Below are 26,052 nucleotides of genomic sequence, written 5' to 3' on the forward strand. Positions count from 1 at the left end.
TTGGAAGTGGGTTTGATGTATTTTTTGTCCTTGTATTCGGTTCAACCAGATTCTTAGTTACTAACGGTAGAAAGCCCATTGACTAAAGCCGAAATTCAAAATGCTAATGTAGTATCTTTTTATTGCTGGGTGGCTACAGACTAGTCTGAAAACCCAAAACCGCTGGACACAGAAAGGCAACTCGGCAATAGTTTTTCCAAATAGGCATACCCAATTGGAAAAACTAGGGGGTTGCAACTTGCGCCTCACTTGCCAACAGTTAAGGTTCCAGGTGTTCTTTCTCTAGGTTTGCTTTAACCCAACCAAAAGTGGACAGCACTCAGGATGGTCTTATAATTTACAAGTGGATGGAATAATCATGGAAATGAAAAGGCATCAAATCTATTGGTCATTGCACATTGGAAAACAAGCAAATGGTGGATTCTACTATATCACTCAATATTCCTTCATGTTCTCATACATTGAAATCGAGTTTTAATGGGGAGTGATCCAGAAACATGTCTGCTTACATTACACACCCATCCACCTAATCCTTTGATTCATTCTTTTAACACCCTACAAGGTCCCTCCACTTGAGATAAACCAACCCTGCACGATAGTGAGTGTATGCTCCAGCCACGACCAACACATGAAACAGCTGGTGGCTGTGACCAGCAATGTCAAATTTCCCTGGCCTCCACCGCTCGGGAATCCTAGTTGCGTACACCAGGGCCCCAATCCCATACAAAGCACCCATCAATATCTCGTAACCTGTGGTGTGGAGGGCCTCTGGTTGGTTTCTGAACAGGATTAGTTTGTGCATTATGGGAGCTACCCCTGACATGCCCATGCCAAAGAAGAGCATGGCGCGTATGCTGCGGTACTCTGGGTTTTGGAAGACTGGGAGGAGAGACACCACAATCGTGGCGATCCCCAGCAGTGTAATGAAGCCTAAGTAGAGATTGCAGAAGAAGGGGTTGCACATGAAGGAGTAGTACACAGAAGGATAAAAGGAGGTTGATATGAGGGCGGCAATGCCAGTGTAGTCAAGCCTGAGCATGATGTAAGAGAGGCGCTCAGAGTGGCAGGAGAGAAGATGGCAAGTGCTGCTGGCTAATAGACAAAACATGGCTCCACCCATAAAAGCAAAGAATGGCCACCGTGTGATTGGTCTTACCATCAAGGGTGCTATCATATTTACCACATCCTCCTTCATGCTACGCTGCATTTAATCAAAATATGATTAATATTAGCTCCTTTCTTTTTCTGTAAAGTAAAACATATCATGTTTCCTAATGTAACATGTTCTCTCAGTGGGAAAAATTGGTCACTTGTATAACCCTCTGAAACACTAGTAGTTTTTGGTAACATTGGCAAGGGAGGACTGGAGGAGCAATAGATGTGCATTGCCATATTTTCTTTTCTTTTTTTTTTTTCTGGAAACTTGATATGCATTGCCATGTTAGCATCATCTTTGCAAGCTTTGGAATTTATTATTATTAATAGACTGGATCATCGTTTATTTTCTTAAAGCAGCACCATGCAAAGCAAAGACAAACACAACCATTGGTACCACCAAGTAAATTTGAAATTTGCAAAATAATCACAAGAAAAGTGGCAAAAAATAACTATTGAACAATTATAGGTGGAATATTGTCTATAAAAAACAAGTCAGGAGATTAAAAGCATGATTATCAAAGATATACAGATAAAATAGTCATATATTTTTCACACTGAATACAGTTAGCAATTCCATATTCAAACTTTTCTCCCATCTTTTAAAAGAAAATTATGTAAGAAACATGAAAATTGAAAATAAAGACAAATGACACAGGTTCTGGGGTAAAAGCACAAGTTCTCTAGTCAATTTGCACATATGAGAAAATCATTTAAGCACTAGGGCCATGTTTGGTTGCAGTGCAAATTTATTTCCACTAGTACAGATGCATGGGAGTGCAAATGTAAAAAATGCAAATTCTTGTTTAATTTTGTTTAGGATTTTACTTTATTCTGCTTCATGTCTTAATTTACTTCATTTGTACGGCAATCAAACAAAATAAGCTAAAATTTGAAACAAAAATAGGTCAGGATTTATACTCAAATCATTTGCACTGCCATGGTTTTGCATCAGTGCAAATTTATTTGCATTGCAACCAAACACAGCCAGTCATTTGCATTGTGACAAAAAGTTAATATTTGGGATAACCATCACCATCTGACCGTCACCCTCATGCAAATTAGACTTTTTATGATAGCATAGAACCTCTGCCAGTAAAACCTTACCAGGCAACAAACCTCATTTCCTTAATCTACAAGATAATTAGGGGCTAACACCACTTTGCTAGTTGACAAAATAAAGGGTTTTATTATCTCTTCTATATTGAAAGGTATGGACAAATGCCTTCCAGGTGTAAGATGCTTGAGTATCTATTATACCCAGGCATAGCACAATTATTGCCAAATTCTAGCAAGTTTCATTTCAGCATCTAACAACTCAATAAAGAATTATCCCAACCACACAAGATAAGCAAGGGGACCTTCAGCACGTGAATTCCCAAAAAAGAGGATTTTAATTTCAATATGCTTTTAATCACTTTTTTCTTTGGTAAAACATAAAATACTTGCAAGTAATTGCTTGATGAAATCATGTGCTTCAACAGAATTAAAATCCTACCAGTATGGATATAATGCTTCAAGAGAATAACTTGCATTGAACTTTTTATTCCATTTTGAAATTTTCACTTGGGGGTCATTTGATAACAGTTGAAGTGGCTGAACATAATGGCTCATTGCTTTGGTTTTCAGCGAATAAGTCATTAAGTAGTTTGTGAGCTCCTTAATGGCGGAATGGCATGTAGGGTTAATAATTATTTCATTCCTCAATACAACTATCTTATCCACTAAAGAAATATTGCTAAAGCAGAGGATGAGTAACCAAACCCAATTATAATGAAACCTAAATGAATAAGTAAACAATATTTAAAGGCTGATAAATGAACAAAAATTAAGCAGAAACACAAATATCTCAAAACATTCATTGCAAAACATATGACACTCGTGATATTCCAAACAAAAATCTTCTATGAGGAATATTCATCCTAACTTAAATAAAGGACAAGAATAGCTGAGAAATTGCAACAAAAAATATAAGTTACATTGCTTTTAGTTAGTTTTCTTGCACAGGGAATAATTTGAATTTTTCTAGAAAAGGTTAACAAGTAGCAATATGAAGAATTAATTTTTCTTCAATCAATTCAAAGAGAGAAACAAAAAGGTTGACATCATTTATACCAGTAAAATAACAAAGAAATGAAGAATGATGTCTGATGTTGGTATTGAGTCTACAGAGATATTCATTTGCAACATCCAAACTAAGGGAAAAGGGCATTACCAGAACACAAGGATCAGTATGGTTGCTGTGGGAGAACCGCTCAGGCAAACAGTTTGCAAGAAGTTCCGGAATATGCCAACCAGACAATGATGGAAGCATATCCATCGAAGGCAAGGATGTTTTGAACTCATCTCGCAGCTTTTGCAAATCAGGCATGTTAGGCATGGAAGGAAGGCAAGTCAATAGCTCGTGCAGATCAGCTTTTCTCAGCACATCAGGGAGATGAGGCAGGGACTGGAGATCCACAACTTTTGGAACTTTCATTGCAGTATATATTGTAAGGGATAGGAAAAGGAAGAAACCTATCAAGTGCCTGAAACAATTATTATTCGGGTTTCAGGACAAGAAAATTTCCACAGCTGAAAAAGGTCAAACCAGATATGTTTTCTTTTGCTAAAGTCTAAAACACAAGCAAACATGCAACTAGCATAGTTGTTATTAGTTTGGTTGAAGACCATCTTTTGTTTGAATAGTTAGTAGGTGTATGAGTGGTGAGTCCCGTGGGCTCACAGCTATGGAAAATTAAAGACAGAGGGAAAAGAAGAAACATTTTCAATAATGTATTGCCTATCATCTCAACTACCAAAGCCAACAACTATAATCAAACCCTTAAAATTAACAATGACAAAGATTGAGAGAGCAAATCAGTAAACACAAACCCATATTTTCGCAAATTCAAGATGACTAAAAAACCCTGAAACTTCTATGCTTCAATATATGTTTGTCAATTGCCAATCGGCCCAATTCTAACAGATTTCAAAGATTTATGAGTTATTGCAAGAAAACCCATCTTAGAGAGAAAGAACGAAATGCAACACACCACAAAAAAAGGGGGGAAAAATTCAAACATCAAATTACAACATAATAACAGATAAAAGAGTTAAAAGGAAAAGATGCGTTTTTTAGGAAGGAATCCTTACGTCCAGACATTGAGAGTCTCGTTGTGAATAGAAAATATGCTTAAGAGCACTTGCTTCAGAGGCCATTCAGATCTGTAATGACCCAAAATGAACTCATTGTCCCTCAAATACTCGGGCAATGAGTGGTACTCGACGAGCTGATACTTCACCTTCTTCCAGAACCTCGTCCTTTTCCCTCCCTTGGAACATATCTGACTCCCTTCTTCGAACCGACCATTCTCAAATTTCTCGGAAGGAAAGGGCAAATTCTCGCACTCCTTACAACCGCTGCCCATTTCTTCAACCCAGAGAAGAAAGTCGTAATAAGCAAATAAATAAAACAATCATGAAGCGAAGGTCCATTTATAGAATAAGAGGAAGAACCTAAAATCCCTAACCCTTCATCCCCAAAATAAAAGACCCAGAAGAACCGACCGAACAAAAACGTACCTGGAATTGCAGAAACGCCACCTGGGAGCGGAGCCCAGAAGCGGATAATTCTGATTTCTATTTATTTAATCAATTTGGAATCTCTTAGGCGGTGATCAGTAGAGAACCCACCACTCGGTAAAGAGACGATCAAATGCAAGAAAAGGGACAGCTGAGGTTAAAAGCTGACTCCCAACGAATGCTTACAAGTATTTAATACTTATTAAAATTCAGAACCCGATAAACATCGATGAATTGAGAATGGTGAGTAGCAGAAACTTTCAACTTTCCTCCCTTAGATCTTAATCTTTTTTCTTCTTCTGGGTAATTTATGGTGGTTGGAGAGGAACAAGTAGAAATTAGAAATTTAGAATATCGTGAGAGAAGTATTCGAGAAGAGATTCGAAGATGCTTGAAGATAGTTTTGTTCGTTGGGGAGTGGGACTCTCTGCAAAAGTTCTGATCTGCTCGTCACAGAGCGCGCCTCACACTATCTTCACAGTGCATCGTAACCGTGCGTTCGGAGCATCTTTCCATGAATGATAACATCATGTACGGAAGATGTTCTCAGCGCACGGCTGCGATGAACTATGAGGTTGGTGTGAGGCGCTCTTTCTGAGAAGCAGACCCGATCTGCTCTCTGCACGGGTAAGTTGGAAATTTGAGAGCGATGGGTCATTTTTGTAATTTTATTTTTCTTTTTTCTCTGTCGGAGTGAGCCAAACATGACTTGACTCGAAGAGCCAGTCGATGATGCCATGATGGATCTTCACTCGGAATTGCCGGAGGGCCTGAATAATCTATGATAAGCTGTTTCCGATTCCCACTTGACACCAATCCGACGATCACGAAAGATCTCGTCATCAAGATTCTAATGTAACAAATCCTGCTTTGGATAAAAATATCTTCTTTATTATTTGACTTTTGTTTTTTTTTTTTAAGTCAAAAAACGAAAATACAACGAACGATTTTTCTATTTTTTTCGATTATGAATAATTTAAAACAAAAAAACAAAAAGGAAAGGCAACTCTAGACGCTGTTTATTATTGACTGTTTCTTATTGACTTGGTCAATTGAAAAATTATGCTACTCTTCCGATTCTTTGCCAAATAGAACTCTAAATGGGTCGGGTCTGATTCGGGACAGAGTGGTAGGTGGAGCAATCCCGGATCGATTATTAATCGGTTCATAAATAGAACTGAACCAATCATAAATACTAAATAGAGAAAATCGGGTATGATCCGACTAAGAGTAGGCTAGGGGTATAGTGTGTTGTAGGTGGTTTTCTATGGATGTGGATATCTCTGAGAGGATTTGATCGAGCAGCTTGGAGCTTGTGGTTATCTCTGAGATTATATTCATCTTCGGAGGTTGTGGTTTTGCAAAATGTCTTGCCTTTGGTATAGTGTTAGATCTTTCTTACTATTCCTTAACCGCCCTGGACTATGTTCTCTCTATTTTCTGTTCTTCTTCTTCTTCTTCTTCTTCTAAAACGACTACCTCTGATCATTTTCCGCTTTTATCCTTTCCGGCCACTTCCTCTCAGCTTAGATTAGAATAGGTTTTTCTATTTTCCTTTCCACCCTGGACTACAGTTGCATGTAAAAACTAAAACCTTTCTCCTAACGACAGTGTTAGAAAGGTTTTGTGAGCTAGCTCCCGTTTTCCATTTTTCATTTACCGTTGGGCTCTCCTGCAACCTAGTGTGCTACGTACCGCTGTAAGATTTGCTTTTTTTCTCTCTGTCTCTTTTCAAGGTTTTCCTCTTGCCACTATCTCCATATTGGAAGGCAGGTCCTTTTCTAATCTGCTATTTAAAGCTGAACAAAATAAGGAAATTCAGGGCTTTAAGTTATGTAGAGGAGGAACTACTATTTCATACATCCTCTTTGCTGTATGCGAAGCTGAACCTAGCCAAGTCAGAAAGGTGAAAGAAATACTAGGAAAGTTTGAACAAGTGTCTGGTGAAAAAATAAACCTCTCAAAATCGGGGGTGCTTGTTTCAGCAAGTGCTGCATTCATAGGAGAAAGAAAATATATATATACTTTCTATGCTCCAATTTAAACAAATGAATGCCCAGGAAAAATATTTGGGAAATAAGCTAAGCTTTTGTGGCAGAATTATAGCACCACATGGTGAAATACTAGAGAAAATAAACTGTAAACTTGCCTCATGGAAAGCTAAACTCCTCACACACACAGGCAGGAGAACAACTTTGGTTAAATCAGTTCTACAAGCAATCTGCACATATTCCATGTCTACTTCCATCAACTCTGCCCACAAAAATAATCAATCAAGTAGAGAAGTATCAGAAATTCTTGGTGGGATGGAGAAAATCCAAAAATGAATCAACAGAGAAGGAAAAGTATAAACAGATCTAATGCAGATTTCTGATTTCCACTGCAAAGATATAAATATTCAAAATGCCAACCACCCACACTGTATACTATTGCATGGGCTGAACCGTACGTTGAATCTATAAATTTTGACCCTGGGCTGAACCGTCATTCGCCCAAAAATCAATCCATACATACTATTGCGTGGGATAAATTATGTTAAACCAAAATATGAGGGAGGAATGGGATTTAGGAAGATGGGGGCTTTCAATAAAGCCATATGTTTGTGAAACAAATATAAAGGTTGTTAACTGATGACAAAGGGCTCTGGGCTAAAGTAATAAAGAAGAAGTATGTGAAGAAAAAAAATCCTTGTTTCATCTTCAGACAAAATCGCATGACTCAACTTAAAGGAAAAAAGTAGAAGAATATAATGGAGCAAATAAAGAATAACTTAATGTGGCAGTTGAAAGATGGAAGGAAGATCCACATACTAAGACCCATGGAAACCCACTTTACAGGATGGTCACCCCAACTTAGGGAGAAAATGACAATCCAACCACACATTACTACTGTCCACAGAAAACTCATTTAATCATATAACCCAATTGACAAGATCATCCCAAATTCCTCATGACACTCTCAAATACCAAGCCTGCGAGCTCGGTTCATAGTGAAAGTTTTTCTCCTTTTTTTTGTACTTAAACTTTACATCAATAAAATATAAACATTTTGACTCTGTGCAAAACTTTCTAAGTGTAAACAACTCCTGGACTGGTGAACTAAACCAAATAGGAGTAAAAATGTGTAGGTTACCCCGAATTGTCAAGCTAACGAGCTGGACTATGAGTCGGGATAACTGAAGTAAATTTTTTCCAAGTGTAGGTTACCCCGAACTGTCAAGCTACGAGCTGGACTACGAGTAGGGGTACCTTCACATATTGTACGCCGAGGTGGGCGGACATTGTAGGGTATATACCCGACCTGTCTGCACACGGGCTATTCGCTTAGGTGTGGATTATCTCTTAGTGTCGAGCCATCGGGCCTGACCTCAAATGGGATCAACCTGTTGTTATATGCCGAGGTGGGCTAAACATAGTAGGGTTTGTACCCGAGTTGTCTATGCCTTGAGCATGAAAACTGATTTGCCTATGCCGAAGAGGCGACTAGGACTTATCTGCCTATGCCGAAGAGGCGACTAGGACTTATCCGCCCATGCCGAAGAGGCGACTAGGACTTATCCGCCCATGCCAAAGAGGCGACTAGGACTTATCGTAGTGTCGAGGTCTTATATCAGCTCGGCATCATGGCCCTTGGGCTTCTGGGAGTGACCCGCAATCCTCTCTCCAGCTCGATGATCACAAGTAGTATCTTCTTAGGTTGCCGATGTTCCACGCTCGAGTTACTTTCTTCCCTTCCAAAGTCTCGAGCTCGTACGTACCTTCCCCATATACCCGTCTTACTCGGTACGAACCTTCTCAAATTGGTCCGAGCTTACCGACACCGGGCTCAGGTACCATAACCTTCCGAAGAACCAGGTCGCTGACGCAAAAGTGTTGCTTCTTGACTCGGGCATTATAGTACCGAGCTACTCTCTATTGGTAAGTTGTAGTCCGGATGTATGCTAGGTCTCGTACTTCTTCCACCAAGTCTAGGTTAGAACGGAGCTCGTCATCATTCGTCTCTTCTTCGTAGGCCTCCAAGCGTAGTGTAGGCACCTCGATCTCCGTTGGGATCACCGCTTCCGTGCCACAAGCAAGGTTGAAGAGAGTCTCACCTATGGCAGTCTTAATAGTAGTCCGATGGGCCCATAGCACACTAGGTAGTTCGTCTATCCACAATCCTTTGGCTTGAGCTAGGTGGGCTTTTAGTCCACGAAGTATAGCTCTGTTGGTGACTTCCGCTTGCCCGTTTTCCTGGGGTTGTGCCACCGAGGTGAAATTTTGCTGAATTACCATTTCAGCACACCAATTCTAAAATTTTATATCCTCGAACTGCTTCTCGTTGTTGGAGATGAGTACTCGAGGTAGCCCGAAGCAACACACTATGTTCTTCCAAAAGAAGTTTTGTATGTTGCAGGTTGTGATTGTTTTTAGAGGTTCAGCTTCCACCCACGTCGTGAAATAGTCAACTGCCACGACCAGAAACTTCCTCTGTCCTGTCGCTGGCGGGAATGGGCCAAGTATGTCGATTCCCCACTGTGCGAAAGGCCATGGGCTGGTGAGGTATTTCAGGTCGTCAGTAGGTTGGTGGTGGATGTTAGCGTGCCTCTGATACTTATCGCACTTCTTGACGAGCTCGAGTGCATCTGCCTTCATCGTGGGCCAGCTGTAGCCCTGTCGTAACGCCTTCTGGGCGAGATCCCTGCCCCCAAGTGCCTGCCGCACAAGCCTTCATGGGTGTCGTGGAGAACAAACTCGGCCTTTGAGGGTCGCAAGCAGGGCAAGTAGGGGAGCGTGAAGGATCTCCTGTATAGCTGTCCGTCTATAATGACGTTCTTAGCCGACTGGCACTCTACCCTTCGGTCCGCATTGCGGTCGGTAGGGAGGGTCCCGTGAAGTAGGTAACTCATGAGTGGATCAGTCCAGCTCGACTCTACTTGTGCTACAGTAGTGACCTCTCCTGCCCCCCGAGAATGCCACATCGAGGTAAGTCCTCTATGTACACGGTCCGCATGGTGCTGCTGCTTGTACTGGGTAATCGAGATAAGGCGTCGGCCTTAGCGTTCTTGGATCGCGGGATCTGTCTGATGAAGTAAGAGATGAAGCTGCGCATGATCTCCCTGACTTTGGTTAAATAGGCAGCCATGGTGGGGTCGCGGGCTTCATACTCACCGCTGACTTGGTTGACCACGAGTTGAGAGTCGCTGCATATGACGAGGTGCTTAGCTTTTACTTCCTTTGCAAGAGCGAGCCCAACAACCAATGCTTCATACTCTGCTTCGTTGTTCGATGCTGGGAACCCGAACCGGAGTGCATATTCCAACTTCACCCCGCTTGGACCGTACAGAATTATTCCTGCACCGCTTCCTTGTTGGTTGGATGAGCTGTCAACGTGGAGGATCCAGTGCTCCTCGTCCCAGGTCGGACCAGATCTAACCGGGATTGGTGCCACATTGGTTAAAGCTTCCACCATGTGCTCGAGCTCGGCCAGCTCAGGAGTTGTGGTACTGAACGTACATTCTGCCATGAAATCGGCAAAGGCTAGGGCTTTAATTGTCGTTCAAGGTTCGTACTGGATGTCGTACACGCTGAGTTCGATAGCCCACTTCGCCAATCTGCCAGACACCTCGGGCTTGAGCAGGATTTGTCTCAGAGGCTTGTTGGTGAGAACGACGATGGTGTGGGCTTGGAAGTACGGACGAAGATTGTGAGTTGCTATGACTAGCGCGTACGCCAGTTTCTCGATCTCCGGGTATGTTGTTTCAACATCCTGCAAAACTTTGCTAACAAAGTAGATGGGTTGTTGGACCCTATCTACCTCTTTGATCAGTACCGAGCTGACCACCTCGTCACTCGCGGAGAGGTACAACTTTAAAATGTCCCCTTCCTCGGGTTGGGTCAGAACTGGGGTACTAGCTAAGTATCTTTTTAGCTCGTCAAAGGCGAGCTGACATTCTGCAATCCACTCGAAGTCTTTACTCTTTCTTATAGCTTTAAAGAAAGGTAGCCAGTGATCTGCCGATTTGGACATAAAATGGCTCAAAGTGGCTATCCGACCATTCAGCCTCTGAACCTCTTTTATTTTGCGGGGAAATTTCATATCTAAGATGGGCTTTATTTTTTTCGGGTTGGCTTCGATGCCACGTTGGTTGACTATGTAGCCCAAAAATTTACCCAAGGTGACCCCGAAGACACACTTGTTGGAATTCAATTTCATATTATACTTTCGTAAAATTTCGAAAACACTTTGCAAATCGTCTAACAAAAATTTTGAAAATTGGGTCTTCACGACCATGTCATCTACATAACACAACTTTATTGCCGATTAACGGCTCAAAAATCTTGTTTACAAGTATTTGAAAAGTTGCCCCGACATTTTTTAATCCGAAGGGCATGACCTTGTAGCAATACAATCCGAACTCAGTTATAAAGGCCGTCTTTTCTTCATCGGTAGGGTCTATCCTGATCTGGTTGTAACCGGAATAGGCATCCAGGAAGCACAACAACTCATGCCCTGAGGTCGCGTCCACTAGGCGATCGATCTCGGGCAGTGGGAAAAAGTCTTTTGGGCAGACTCTATTCTGGTTGGTATAATCAATGCACATGCGCCATTTACCGTTAGCCTTTTTTACTAGAACTGGGTTAGCTACCCAGCTCGGGTAATGGACTTCCCTTATGAAGTCTGCCGCTAAGAGCTTCCCGACCTCTTCATCAACTATCCTCCAGCATTTTGGGGTGAGGTTGCACTTTTTCTATCTAACTGGCCTGACTAAGGGATCGGAATTTAGCTTGTGAGCTAAAATTTTAGAGTCTATTGCGGGCATTTCTGCCGCAGACCTGAGGTCGCATCGATTTGGAGGGTCTTAGCTGGGTCATTGGTCGCTCGAGCTCGATGTCAGCCGCTAGCTTGGCTTTCCCCTTGAGGGCGGATACGTAGCAATTGCAAGATTCGAGCTGGTCACCTCATACAACCCCTACTCCATAGTCCGTAGGGAACTTTATTGCTAGGTAGTAGGTGGATACTACTGCACGTAGGGCATGCGCAATGGGTTAACCTACTATGCCACGTGCCAACCTCTACAGGTACTGAAACTCGCCCTAGAGGTCTGAGCTCCTCGCCGCCAAAGTCTACTAGTGGAGTATCTGTTGGCTTTAGGTCATTTTCCTGGAGTTGCAACTTGTCGAATGTGTCTTTGAATAATATGTCCGCCGAGTTACCCGAGTCCACAAGGATGTGCTTGACTTCGAAGTTGTTTAGCCTTAGCTTTATCACCAGCGTGTCAACATGAGGATACTGGATCCCGCACGCGTCATCCTCCGTGAAGTAAATCGGGTCTTCAAGTCAAGGTCACTTCGGCGGGTTCTGCTCCTCGCTTTTTAGTTCACGGATTGAACTTTGTCCTGTTGCCGAAGTGCACCCCGCGATGATGGACCCACCAGTAATCATATTGATTACCACACAGATCGGTCTCTCTTCGGCCAACTACCGTCGCGGCTGCTCGTTCTGCTTGTTATTGGACTCGGGAGCATTCCTTATTTGGGTCTCCTACCGGTCTGTTTGCCGATCTGCCTGGCTTCTTTCTTCTCTCTGTATGAAATTTTTCAGATGCTCGCAACGGATGAGCTCCTCGATCTCGTCGCGGAGGTTCCTACAGTTTTGGTGGTGGGATCTCCCCTCAACCTAGGAGGCCACTTGACAAAGGAAGAGTCTTCGATGGCCATTAGGATTTCTCCTCGCTTAGCGTTTAGGGGGTGTGTAGTTCGTCCTTTCAATAGGTGGGGTCCTAGAGCGTTGACTTGACTTGTGAGGTCGCGAAGGAGATCGGCTCCCAAACTTGTTTCCTCCCCTGGTCGGGGACTTACTCTTTCTTCTATTATTCCCGTCATTACCTATGTTGTCACCATCTCTTTTTCTTTTCTCTTCTAGGTTGTCTATCTTTTGATTCATCTCTTCCTCGGTTTCGATGAACTGGTCGACGAGCTTGAGGAATTTTGTGATGTCTTTCAGTTTATTGGCCACCACATGCCATTTGAATTCTCTGTGAGTTATGCCCTTTTTGGCTATCGTGAGTATCATCGCTAGGTCTAGGTCAGGGATCAGCAGGCAGGTGTCATTGAACCGCTTGATGTATCTCCTGATGGACTCCACTTCTCTTTGAACTACGTTAAACAGATTCTCCTGCGACCTCGGGCACTTCTTGCTGGTGATGAAGTGCAAGGTAAATAATTCCATGAACTGCGCCCAACTCTTGATTGATCCTGGTGCGAGGTTCCGGTACCAAGTCCAAGCTTCTCCCTTGAAGGTGGTGGAAAAAGCTACACACATGCAGGACTTGTCAGCCCTAGCTAGGTGCATCTAGGACTGCAAGGAATCCACGTGATCATTAGGATCCAAAGATCCATCATACTTATCCAAGGGAGGCATCTTGAAGTCCTTGGGCATCGAGGTCCCCAAGAGCTCGGAAGACAGAGGGGACGACCCAGAGAGTAGAGGAGCGGTCTTTGTAGCTACCGAGCTACCCTCCTCTTTACCTTTCATCTGTTCTTGCTGGTTCGGTCTCGTGAGCTGGTTGTTCTGTACTGAAGTTTGGCGTGCCTTGCGACGCCTTCGTTGCTGCTTCTTTAATGGTTCTGCATTGGTGCTGCTAACCTCGGTATGCTCTGGTACTATTCTGCCGCGAGGTAGCTCCTGGTTCCTTGTGGAGTTCTAGGGCTGACTATCGTGGATGGAGGGGCCTTACCTTGAGTTCGTGCCTAGAACCCCAAACCGGTTTTCTGCGAGCGATCCTTCTTGATGCGAACGCCGAGGAAGAGTGACCATGTTGGGCTGACTGTCCCCAGACCTATTTTCGAGGTTGCCTTGTGAAGCAGGTGGAATGATGTAACCGTCTTTCCTCCCGCGGGGTGAGACTTGACTCCTGGGAGAAACTAGGACTTGGGAAGTCTTCGCCTCGGTGAGTGATGTTCTGGTTCGCGCGAGGTCGATTCTGGTTCTGCTTAGTCCCTGGGTGTCTGGGTGGAACCGGCTGTTGGCTCTTTGACAGTAGGGGGAACTGATGCTGGTAGTGCAGGTAGAACATGTATCGTTGGAACTGCATGACCTGCTGCATTTGGACCTAGATGGCTCGCATGCAGTGTACCAGGTCTTTGAACTGACGTTGTTCGACTCCGGGGGGAACCACAGATGGCTCAGCGAAGGTTGTGCCTACCACTGGAGGGAGTGGGGTGTTCACCTGTGTGGTGTTTTGTGGCATGGTCAGTGTTGGGACTCTAGCCGTAGTAAGCGGTATGGTGAACTGGCCAATGCACACTAAAGGAAGCTGAGGTTGCCCCTGAGAGACATTCATCTCACTGCTCTGTCTGGCGTGACTAGAAGATTTCAATGGAAAGTTGTTGATTGTGAAGAAGGCTTTTTGATCGACTTCCCACAGACGACGCCAATGGATGTAGCGCGATCTGATTGCTCCCTATTGGAGGGTGATCTAACTTCTAGTCAGACGGTGAGCTAAGTGAATCTATAAGAAAGGATCAGAGAACCCGGGGTGGCTAACCCGGTGAGATCGCTCTGGTGCTTAAGTTAGTAATCTGATGCGAGCTGAAGAGCATTGATAGCTTAGAGAGCTAGAGAGCAGAAAAATCACGCGTACTTTGTGCCTTCGGGGTTGGAGCCTTTATATAGTTAGGTCCTCGCGGGTTTTGCGGATCGGTTCCGGGATCTTCGTCATGATGGGATCCGTTTCCGCTTTAATTGGGAGATAACGCTACCAACTAATAAATCTTATCAATTCCACCCGAACCGGGCGGGTAGGAGATAAGGCTTTCCGTTACGCGGCATGATCCCGTGAGGTTCGGAGTCTGTTGGGGAGATTTTCGGGATCGTCACGTAGTGGTCCGGGTCAGTATCCCCGAGCTTATACCTTTTAGTTCCAAACTGGATTGAATGCCGAAGTGCCTTGGGGCCGAGGTGACCCTGTCCCGAGGTGACCTTGTCCCGAAGTGACCCTGTGCTGAGGTGGTTGAATATCCGAGCTCAACTGTTGCGAAGTAAGCATGTCAGGCTGAGCTGTCATCTCTTAGTGAGGTCGTGTCCGTGTGTCCCCTTTTTACTAGGTTGGGCCAAATCACCCTTCATCAGAAACCTTCCAGGCAACCGATTCCGTTTTATCCTAATTTCGATCCCTGGCACAAAATCGTTGAATCAATCAATGATCCATTGACCCAGGCGATCGAACTATTGACCAGTTCAATGGTTTTTGTCATTTTTTAATTTTGTTGTCAGAACAGGCCATCTGTTCGAACCAAACAGTCGAACCGTTGACCTGAAAACCGGTGGCCAGAACGGTTCCGTCTTCAGGTTGTATGAGTCACACGCTCGAATGACTGCTTAATGGACCTCACATACTCAATTTTTTGCTTGTAATTTTTTTTTGTCAAAACGGGTCGCCCGTTTTTTATTTTTTTTTAATTGGGAACCGTTCAGGAAACCAGTACTATTTTACAACAATCCCGGCCCCTGGCCAAAAACCGTTGAATCGGTTAACGACCCATTGACCCGAGTGGTCAAACCGTTAACCCGTTAACCCATTCAATGGTTTTGGCAGTTTTTTTTTTTTATTGTCAAAACAAGCCGTCTATTCAAATTGTCAACCCGAAAACTGGTAGCCAAAATATTTTCGTTCGAACTGGATGATCGAACCGTTGACTCGAAAACTGGTGGCTAGAAAGCTTTCGTAATTTTTTGCTTGTAACTTTTGTTGTCAGAACGGGTCATCCGTTCGAACTGGACGGTCGAACCGTCAGTTGTCAGAACGTTATTAACAACATTTATCAATAATAGTAAGTAATTATACTATTTAATTAAATAATCATTAATGATAGTTTTAATAATATTATTTAGTTATTTTTAATATAACAATAAATATTAAATTTATGAATAGGATTTATTGACAATATTCATTAAATTAATAATTGCCAAAATTAAATTAAATTAACAGTATTTATTAGTAATAGTCGGTAATTATAATATTTTATTAAATAATCCATAACAACACTTTTAATAACATTCTTAATTATTTTTAATATAACAATAATTACTAAATCTATTAACAGTATTTATTAATAACAATATTTATAATTTTAATTTAAAGTAAAATTAAAGTAAATATCTATTTATTAACAATATTTATAATAACAGTAATTATTAATCATAATCACTAATTATATATTTATTAATTTACTATAATAATCAGTAATTTTTTAATAGTATTTTTTAATTACAGTATTTATAATTTTAAAGTAAATATCTAGTTATTAACAATAATTATAATAACAGTAATTATTAATTATAACCACTAATTATATATTTATTAAATTACTATAATAATCAGTAATTACTGTTATTTATATGGCAGTAATTACTGGGTGCTCTCACGTGGGAATCTACTCGTACAAGTAGATTTCATTTCCTGCATGGAAAGAGCACCCCTATCCTAATAATAATAATAATAATAATAATAATAATAATAATAATAATAATGATGATGATGATAATGATGATGATGTTTTACTCATAATATAAATACATTTATATAAAAGTACAAAGGTTGATATTAAAAAAAAGATATTAGAGGGGGATAAATTTCATACCCAAAAGTACAGGGGAGGTGCCTATAATTTACCTTTAAAATAATTCATCAGATTTTGGGTCGTCCCTAAAATTGTTGATCTAATCAACATCGTCTATCTACTTTTCCACTTGGTCCCAGTTAGGCCTCTTTTATACCATGTTTTAAAAACGACTCGGAATCATTCTAAACATCAGTTTCTGGATTGACTGTTTGACCATCTAGTTCGAATGGATGATTTATTGACAAAAAATTAAAAATAATAATTAAAATAAAAAATAGTAAAAAAACTATTAAATAAATCTATAATTCGATTTCATGAGTGAACGAATCATTAACCAATTCAATATTTTTGAGCAAAAAAAGGATTTGAGGTAAAACAGAACTAATTGTCTAAACGGTTCCTACGCGGAATAATCCGGCCATCCGGATCAACGACCATTTGAAAATATTGATTTTACACCTTGAAGACATGCAATCAAGGATGAGAAATTATAGATTTATTTATTTAGTTTTTAAATGACTGATTTCCAAGTGGAAATCTTTTCAAGTTCTAATTTGTAGCCTGGCATATCCTAGTAAGCGAAATAACCTCGAAGTTTCAGTGGAAAGCGTGCAAGATGTTTTAACAAATTCCCAAGTGCCTAAATTCAATCTTTGTATGACCCAACCGACCCATGATTCCTCTCACGCTACATTCATGGGTAGAGATGGATATGTTAGTCTCCGATACATGCGCGAGGTTTAATTTCTGGGTCAAAAAGGGGATTAAGGAGGATTATGTTGTGGTCATCGTGATGGTTACCGTCTGAATCGATCGATGGATTGCAAGAATGAAGAGATGGAGATACAGAAGGGCTGCTTCCATGAAGTGAGCTTCGTTGGCCAAGATGGTCGACGGCGAAAATCCAAGGTGCCCGTGGTCCAAGAACTGGTTCGTCAGGGGTTCAACAGCGTGCCGGAGAGGTTCCTAAGGATGCACCCAATACCCCCTGCAGCTGTGTCTAGCGATGATGTCTCAGCAGGGCCACCGTTTATCAACATGGCCAACTTACTGATGATAGGCTCCAAAGAAGAGATTCGAGTCCAAGAGCTAGCCAAGCTTGGTAGAGGAGCCAGTGAGTGGGGTTTGTTCCTGGTCACGAACCACGGCATCCCTTCATCCATTTTGCAGTCTGTAGAGGACGTTGTGAAGGGATTCTTTAGCCTGTCTTTCCAGGAGAAGAAGGGGAGTGTTGAATCGTATGCTAGTGTTGATAACGTGGGTTACGGACGCAACTTTGTTAAATCGGACGACCAGCCGCTGGATTGGATAGACCGTCTTACTATGAGGGCTTCTCCTAAGAAGGACACAGAAGGGATCCATGTTTGGCCTCAAAAACCGGTTGGATTCAGGTCCTCTCTCTCTCTCTCTCTCTCTCTCTCTCGTAAATTCTAGTGTTAAAGAATAGAAAATTATTTCCCAATTTATATATGTTGCTCAGGGAACAACCCAGTAATCTGTGTTATGAGTGTGAAGTCCAAAAAGGACTGCCTATCTTATGTAAATTTCTCTGTCCACCCTACGCATAGAATAAATTTTTGTGGGAAAGTACTTTAATATTAAAAAGAAACAAAAACCCTCAACAGTTGCAGAAACCTGCTACCTGCAGCAATTCTTTGCCTCGTAATGAAGATATTTTATCAGATTCCTGCTTGAAGAGAGCAAGCAGAGACAGAAGTTAAGACCTCAAGTACATATTTTACTTTTTACCAAGCGAAAAAGTACATATTTTTTGGGCAAAGATAGTTTTTCATTTAATTAAAATTTGAAGTTTAAATCCCAGTCTTGAGTAGCAAAGCAAGCAGAAGTAACAAGTGTATGCGCCATATCATTATGTAACATAGTCAACTTGAGCTCGCTGTGCCCATCTGACTTCTAAGCTCATCTCTTGCAAAATATCTACTACTTCATTTGCTCAGCTTCCCTGCTGCATCCAGCAAAGTTAATTACCTACTGTTTCAACTGTCTTCTTCATCGTGGAATCTGGTGGTTTTAGTTGTTTGTTGAAGAGATTATTGCTTGGAGTTATCTCCATAGTAGTCTCATTATTGTTATGAGCAGTGCAAATTTGTACTGTTTAGTGCTTTTATCCAACCTCTTGAGTTTTTGGTTTTGCCATTGGTTTATGGGTTTCTCAGAAAGAGTCAGCCGTCACTTGTTCTGGGTTGATGTTGCGCGTGTAAACCACATGGCTAGAAGAAAATGGCATTTGTAGAACAAATGCTCGAAATCGAAATTTTCTCTTTCATTTGTACAGAGATTGTATACTACTTCTTGACTCTCTTTTGATGCTTTTGCTTGATCTTTCTGGGTTGAAATTTCAAGCCTGAAATTAAACATAGACTTTTTGCCTTTAAATAAGATAGAAAATGAAATGCGTTGGGATCAGGTGCAATTTAGCCCTATGGTTATGTTCAGCCCAGTGTTTTCAAAGCCCGACCGGGAAAACCGGGAACACATCCGTTTCACCCAAAACTACTTTTTGGGTAAAAACTGTTGATTTGGGTGATCGAACCACTGTTTCCAAAACCGGACCGGACCGGACAGTCAGACCAGAAACCAGGAATCGGTCACCTGACCGTTCTGTTTTCCTCCAAAACCGCTTTTTCCCCTAAAACCGTTGATTTTGGTCAGCAAACCATTGAACCGGCTGGTTAATCGCTCGAACCGTTTTCCAATTTTTAATTTTTTAATTTTTTTTTGTGAGAATGGGCCAGCATTTGGGTTGAATGGTCAGACCGTTCGAACCGGTAACTGGACCCCTGACCGGTTCGGTCATCAGTTCGTTTTTAAAAACCATGAATCAAACCATCGACCCGAACAATGGTTTTTTATCCTTTTTTTTTTGTTTCTATTTTATTGTTAAAGCAGGCTGTCTGTTCGGTCTGAATGGTTAGACCATTCGACCCAGAAATCAGGCCCAAAAGGGTTCCTTGTTCGGTCTGATTTTAAAAACCTTGATTGATTCAGACAACAATTATTATGTTTACTGTTGCTGAATGCTGAAAATAGATTCAAGGACAAAGGTAGTAGTACTGTTTCCTGAATCATAGGTTGTGCATATATCTATTAGTTAGAGTCCCACATTATGCGACTTAATTGATTAATTGACCCTGCCAGATGTATTTCTAGAAAAGAAGTGGCAGTAGTGTTTTCCGTATATCCTCTACTGAGAAGCTAGTGGGGGCTCAGTTAGCATATTCTCTGTTTATTAGCTGATAGGAATGTTAAACAGCTATCTCTTTTCTAAAATATATCAGAGGAGCTCACATGCTACTCTGGCAACTCTCATATGACATGTTGGTTTGTCCACAAGGCTACTAATTAATGATGTTTTTCTTCTTAATGTTCCTTGGGTTTCAGGGAAGAGTGGTGTTTTGATGCTTTACTTGTTGGTTGTTTTCTGTCATAGGGCTATTGTCCTGCTCTCTTTTTATTTGTTTGTCTCTATCTTGTTAATTCAGTGATTAGGATATATTTTAATGGAGTTTTTAATAATTTTTCTTGTTTTATTTTTAAGAGTATTCCACTTTTTTGAATTAAAAAAATTGCAAAAATTTAGAAAAACAAAATCAGTATGGTCTTGTTACTATAACAATATTTGAAACTAGATAAAAATAACAGTAGCAATTATTTCTTAGGAAATATTTACATCAATGTTCATTTACTTCCTAAGTTATATAATGACCATTTTATCCATAAAAAAAGATAATTATTTAAAGGGATAATATTGTCCCATTATGCATTAGTAATTTTTCACGCAGACAGGAAAGTCATTTACATAAGTCTTAGGAGGGTATTATTTACCTAGGTAACTGAACTGCTTACCAATTATTCTTTTCTGTGAGACCCATTAATACTAAAACACAAATGTGGATTTAATTTTTTAATGCAGGACCCACCAACTTACCTGCCCCCATTTACCGGAAAATGATAGTATCATTTTATTTGCAGTATAAATTTCATTTGCACTAAGTGTAAATGCATTTGAGTGCAAATTTTGGCTTATTTTTGCTTCAGATTTGACTTCATCTTATATGTTTGTGAGAAGTAAAATGGAATGACCTCCAAAATAAATGAAAGAGAAAAGCGGTACGAGGGAAATTTGTCTAGGTTTTTAGGAGTGAGGTAGGATGCAAGAAGATGTAGTCCCAATTTACTATGAGAAAGATTTGGGGAAGGAGGAAGGTGGTGCAAATTTTGCACCAGCTTTTGGGATGGAAAATTTAGCACTACCAGGGAGTGCAAAAGAGAGAAAAAAATAAAAATTTTGTATCTGGTAGGGATATATATCTTGTTTTGCATTGAAACAAAAAAAAAGTAAAACTGAACCCGGTACAACCGTATAAATTTTGCACCCAATCAAGATTGGCACTGCAACCAATCGCAGCTTTAGAACATATATATTGTTAAATTGCAATTCCGTAGTATATAGTCTTTTCCCACAATGCCTTGTTTCTACTGGAATCCTGATCTTGTATCAACTATCAGATCATTCCTTTTCATGGGTAAAGTAGATGATCTTCTCTGAGCATGTCCATATCATCTTTCTCTCATTTGTTCATCCATTTCTCCTACAGAATTACCATTACCAGTGATTTGTCTTGATATCTCCATCTCTTCTGCACTCATTCTGGACATGTTGCTTTTAATCTTGTATGTAAAGATCATGTACTTAAGTTACATTTTTATGTTTAATTTGAAAAATGAAAGTGACTTTATGAAAGCTCCAAAAGCAATTTTCTGCTCTGATCGTTAACAAACATCCAAACATGCTAGGCAATCTAGTAGTTAGACTTATTTCAAACGTCGGTCATGGTTCCTACATACAAGACAAGAGTGAGGTCTGGGAAGGCATCTCTTAATAGAATACTTAAGGGATGTTTTACTTTTTTGGATTGTTAGAGGGGAGAAAGTTGGTCAACGGGATTTTGTTTCCCACTGATAAAGATACCCAAGTTTATTTTTTTTCAGATTTATGTAAGGTCCATGAAAAATTTATTTTCCAAGTGATACACATCTCTCATGTGGATTAGTAACTTTTCCATACAAGAGGAAAGTTGTCGACACTTGAATGGGACAAAATTGCCCCTTTTAATAATAGATTGTTATGGATAAAGCAGACATTATTTCATTTACCTGAAAAATAAAATAACATGGATAAATGCATTAATCTAAATAAATATTTCTCAAAAAACACTTACCCAGATAAATGCATTTAACCGGGTAAATAACATCCTGAAAAACAAACGGAAACATAGTATTTTCATTTGATTTTCCCTGCATGCAACAAGTAAATCATACTTTTGATTTGTTGCAGGCAAATAATGGAGAAGTTTGTAGAGGAAGCAAGAAAGCTCTGCGATGAGTTGCTTCAAGCATTAGCAGAAGCTCTGGGTCTGGAAAGGCACATCTTCCTCCAAAACTTCGAACCCACAGAAAGCGTGGTGAACATTAGAATCAACTACTACCCACCATGCCCAAGGCCAGACCGAGTACTAGGCATTATCCCACACACGGATGCCAGTGGGCTGACCCTCTTATTTCAATTCAACTCCACACCGGGAGGACTGGAAGCGCTCAAGGACAAGCAGTGGTTCAAAATACCTTGGCCTCATGACGCATTGCTAGTGAATGTAGGAGATTTGCTAGAAATAATGAGCAATGGAAGGGTAAAGAGCTCTTGGCACCGCGTTGTGACCCAGGTGGACAAAGAGAGGATCTCGGTGGCACTCTTCTATAATCCGCCACTCCGATGCATGCTCGAGCCTGTAAGGGATCAGGACTCGGATAAGGAAGGCGAAGGATACAAGAAGGTGGTGGTGGAAGATTATCAAAAGCACTTTTACAACATTAGCCCAACAGAAGACAAACAAGCTATTTCCTTTGGCAAGGTCTGATCTATATATGCCATACTTAATTGCCCATATGTGTCTTTACTCTCTTTACATTAATTAATGGCTTTGTTGTCGTAATGAAAATTTATTCCTTTTCATTTTCTAGGTTGCTTATAGATGCTAATCTGTATCTAGTATCCACAGGCCGCCCAGGTTAAAACTTAGAGCTATCGACGGGTCAGATCTGGTTTGGGACAGAATGTACTAGTCTTGTTAGGATTTTTATTAATTAGGGTGTGTGGGGGGGGTGTGTTTGATCCAATTAGACCTGATAATACTTGTCATTTATAATTATCAATAATAATAACAACTTAAAACTTTATTTTGATAATATATAATCTTAACAAAACTGACAGTAAAACAGTATAATAAACTGTTTTTATGTCAATAAAAATAATAGGTGTTTTCATGAAATTTATCACTTTCGACATAAAATTTAATAAAATTGCCAAAAAAAGATCTTTATATATTATTAACTATATGATTGATTCGTAACAATAAGATTAAGTCCTGACCCAACAAAATCGTAAAACCAGAACTGATCGACATAATTGGATTGGTTGGTTTGGCTCTATTTGCAAGACTCTATCCATTGACAGCTCTAGCAAAGTTCATGATGTTGTAGGAATGAAAGGAGGTAATTAGGGTGTAACTCAAATATATTGCTGTCAGGAAATAAAAATGCAGGTATCTCAAAAACAGAGACAGATTCAAAGAGCTGGAAAAAAAAAAGAAGAGAGAGAGAGAGGAGAATAACAGGAACTAAATGCCTACCATCTTTTTTTTTTGGATAAGTGAAATATAAATGCCTACTATCTTGAGACATTTAATTTGAAGGATCCAAACCTTGACAAATGCCTTAATGACTTCAACCACAAACATATACATCTGAAAAGGCAAATGAGTGGGGGAGGGGGAGGGGCATGGGGGTGGATAGGGGACATGCAGGTGGGATCGAGACATGCAGAGCACGTTGCTGAACGGATTAATGGCCTGGTCGGAAATCTAGGTGCACATCCTTCTTTCATAGAGAATTGAGAGGAAGCTTCCTTCAGAAGTGATGGCCTCAACCTGAAGCATGGAGAGAGTTAGTTAATGCAGTTTTGTCTAAAACATACTGGTTCCTTTCTAAAACCATTGTTGATTTGTTGTCCAAAATGCAGGCCCTAGAGACTCTGGGCTCTCCACTTGCATGGCTGTGTTGAGAGCTCTGTAACCAATAATATGCGCCCCCACGCTGATGTGGGGTGTTATTATTGGTTTACACAGCCCTTAATACAGCCATTAAGTTTTGCTAATACGAACTTTTTAGTGCTTTTTGTTTTGGCTCGGCTCAGGTTTCACAGCCCTTACCCCTTTCCTTAATTACTCTCAACTTCTTCCTCTTCAATATTTTCCTTGTTTGCAATTTGTTTCTCCTCTTGGATTTACAGTGTTGCGTTGAACTGTTGATTGGATGGAGAAAATGGGTCCCACTTTTACGACGATAACCTGGACCACGGGGCTTACATAGCTACATAAATCGTTTTTGCCGAAAATTCTAACCTCAACTAGAATTGGGATCTGATTTGGGTTAAGTTCGGTTTAAACTTTAAGGCTATGTTTGGTTGGAAGGAAAAAATAGGGAAAGGAAGGGAAACACAGGAAAATCTATACAAGATTTGTAAAGATTTCATTTCCTTTCCTTTCTTTTCCCTACATTTTTCTTTAAACAAAATATATTGTAATCGAATATTTTAAAAATCGGACTGGACAAGAAACCATTTTAGAAACTGATTCCTGGGCATGGTCTAATCATCTAGTTCAAATGAATGGTTTGTTCTGATTTAAAAAATTAAAATAAAAAAGGCCAAGAATCATGTCCGAATCGATAATTCAATAGTTCGATTGCTCAAATTAGTAAATCACTGACCAAATCAACAGTTTTTTTTTTCTCAGAAACGATTTTAAGGTAAAACGGAATCAGCTGGCTGATCAGCTCCCAGATCATCTTGCCCAACTGTCGAAATTTCAAAACCATGCTTTAAACTGTATCCAACCAGACTTGACTTCACCCGGGGAACCAACCATACCCTATGAATGGAGTGGAGCGGGTTTACCGTTTATGTCGAGACAAAGTGGGGTGAGATAAAAATATAAAGTATAATATTAAGTAATTTTTTGTAGCTATTATACCTTTCGGGTACCGAAAAGATTGCAGTGGATAAACTATATTGCCAAAAAACACGATACTGGAAGGTTGTTGACCAATAAAAACCCCTAATCAATTACTCAATTTTGATTAATATCACTTGATATGTTTTCACTTCTTTTATACAAGATTTTTTTGGTATCATAATCAAATTCTAAAGGTTCAGTTTGGAAGGAGTACAAATGTAAATATGTACAGTACAAATACATATAAAATAATACAAAATGTAAGGTTTTACACTCTATATACTTGTATTTATATTTCTTCTAAACTGAGCCAAAAGAAAAGAAAAAAAAAGAGAACTTGAAGGTGGTCTCAATTGGTAAGATCTTTGGCTGGTCCTGATTATAAACTCCTACTGTCATTAGCGTTGGGGTTTATAGCTGAATGTGGATACCCTTCATTGTTAGAAAAAATTCAATTCTCGAAACTCAACGAGTCTCATTGCCTGATTATGTAGCTTCACGGTACACTACTTCAGAATGAATTAAGGTTCCCTTTGTTTTTCATTTGGTCATTTATCTAGTTAAATAAACTAACTTGTATAAGTTAAATAACCCATGTTCTTTTGATTTTTAGATAAATAAGATAATGATTATTTTACTCATAAAAAATCATTATTAATAGGGGCAATTTTGTTTCATTGTATGTTGAAAATGGGTCACTAAATGATTTATAGGGAAAATAATTTTGACCCTATATCAAATTAAAAAAAAAAAGAATTTTGATATATCTGATCAATGGGAACCAAAATTACATTGACTAACTTCCCCCACCCCTTCAAAATCTGAAAAATGAATAGGACCTAAGGCTGTGTTTAGTTGCAATGTGATAAATTTGCACTGATGCAAAACCATGACAGTGCAAATGATTTGAGTGTAAATTCTGACCTATTTTTGTTTTAAATTTTAGCTTATTTTGTTTGATTTCAGTACAAATGAAGTAAATTAAAACATGAAACAGAATAAAGTAAAATCCAAAACAAAATTAAACAAGAAATTGCATTTTTTACATTTGCACTCCCATGCATTTGTAATAGTGCAAATATATTTGCACTGCAACCAAACACAGCCTAAGGCTCAGTTTGGAAGGAGTACAAATGCAAATATGTAGGGTGCAAAATCTTGTATTTTCTATTATTTTGTATATATTTGCATTGTACATATTTGTATTTGTACTCCTTCCAAACAGAGCCTAAATGCCCATTAGAGAGGTTGATGTGCAAAGGCGTGTGGCTATCTAAGATGGGTCCTACATTAATAATCTATATGGCCATTTGGTTCAACCTCTTTTAAGGCTGTGTTTGGTAAGGTGCTATTTCTAATGAAAAAAAAACACTTATTTGACAACATTGCTTGATTCACAATGGGTGCTTGCCAATAAAAAAAAAGCAACAATAAACGAAGAAAAAATAAAGGAGTGAGATTGAGTGGTGGGATTCAATATTCAGTCAATTTTTTAAGAAAAACAAAAAATAATAGAAATCAAACCTGATTGTAGCTCATCATCACTACAAATGGTGAGAAGTGAAAATGAAAATAAAAAGTGACGAAGAAAATGGGGTGATAGTTTAATTTAGAGTTGAATGGGACATTTTCGA

General features: G+C 40.0%; 2 protein-coding genes across 4 annotated transcripts; one reads left to right on the forward strand and one right to left on the reverse strand.

Moving 5' to 3' along the window:
• Positions 1 to 398: 398 nt before the first annotated feature.
• Positions 399 to 5,090, reverse strand: LOC104608703 (heptahelical transmembrane protein 4-like). The gene is made up of 4 exons (XM_010274758.3): positions 4,720 to 5,090; positions 4,291 to 4,567; positions 3,371 to 3,683; positions 399 to 1,201 (listed from the first exon to the last, which is right to left on the reverse strand). Exons 2-4 carry the CDS (start codon positions 4,563 to 4,565, stop codon positions 548 to 550), a joined length of 1,242 nt encoding a protein of 413 aa, XP_010273060.1. The 5' UTR covers positions 4,566 to 4,567; positions 4,720 to 5,090; the 3' UTR covers positions 399 to 547.
• Positions 5,091 to 16,735: 11,645 nt separating this feature from the next.
• Positions 16,736 to 22,503, forward strand: LOC104608698 (protein LATERAL BRANCHING OXIDOREDUCTASE 1-like). Of its 3 annotated transcripts, none has more exons than XM_088887283.1 (3): positions 16,736 to 17,716; positions 21,685 to 22,258; positions 22,368 to 22,503. In XM_088887283.1, exons 1-3 carry the CDS (start codon positions 17,142 to 17,144, stop codon positions 22,383 to 22,385), a joined length of 1,167 nt encoding a protein of 388 aa, XP_088743409.1. In that variant the 5' UTR covers positions 16,736 to 17,141; the 3' UTR covers positions 22,386 to 22,503. The 3 variants fall into 3 exon arrangements, with proteins under 3 accessions (XP_088743409.1, XP_088743408.1, XP_010273057.1); XM_088887282.1 differs by having other exon boundaries at positions 22,406 to 22,441; XM_010274755.3 differs by lacking the exon at positions 22,368 to 22,503 and having other exon boundaries at positions 16,739 to 17,716; positions 21,685 to 22,359.
• The last annotated feature ends 3,549 nt before the right edge of the window (positions 22,504 to 26,052 follow it).

This window comes from Nelumbo nucifera, chromosome 5 (assembly GCF_055504915.1).
Source record: "Nelumbo nucifera cultivar China Antique chromosome 5, China Antique-T2T, whole genome shotgun sequence".
Lineage (NCBI taxonomy): Eukaryota > Viridiplantae > Streptophyta > Magnoliopsida > Proteales > Nelumbonaceae > Nelumbo > Nelumbo nucifera.

Bases quoted from the DNA above. Each gene is read 5' to 3' on its own strand.
- LOC104608698 (XM_088887282.1), top strand. From the start codon at position 17,142: ATGGATTGCAAGAATGAAGAGATGGAGATACAGAAGGGCTGCTTCCAT. The intron at 17,717-21,684 runs GTCCTCTCTCTC...GATTTGTTGCAG, and splicing joins CAAAAACCGGTTGGATTCAG to GCAAATAATGGAGAAGTTTG. The intron at 22,259-22,405 runs GTCTGATCTATA...TAGTATCCACAG, and splicing joins AAGCTATTTCCTTTGGCAAG to GCCGCCCAGGTTAAAACTTA.
- LOC104608703 (XM_010274758.3), bottom strand. From the start codon at position 4,565: ATGGGCAGCGGTTGTAAGGAGTGCGAGAATTTGCCCTTTCCTTCCGAG. The intron at 3,684-4,290 runs GTAAGGATTCCT...TAATTGTTTCAG, and splicing joins GAGACTCTCAATGTCTGGAC to GCACTTGATAGGTTTCTTCC. The intron at 1,202-3,370 runs GTAATGCCCTTT...GATTAAATGCAG, and splicing joins ATACTGATCCTTGTGTTCTG to CGTAGCATGAAGGAGGATGT.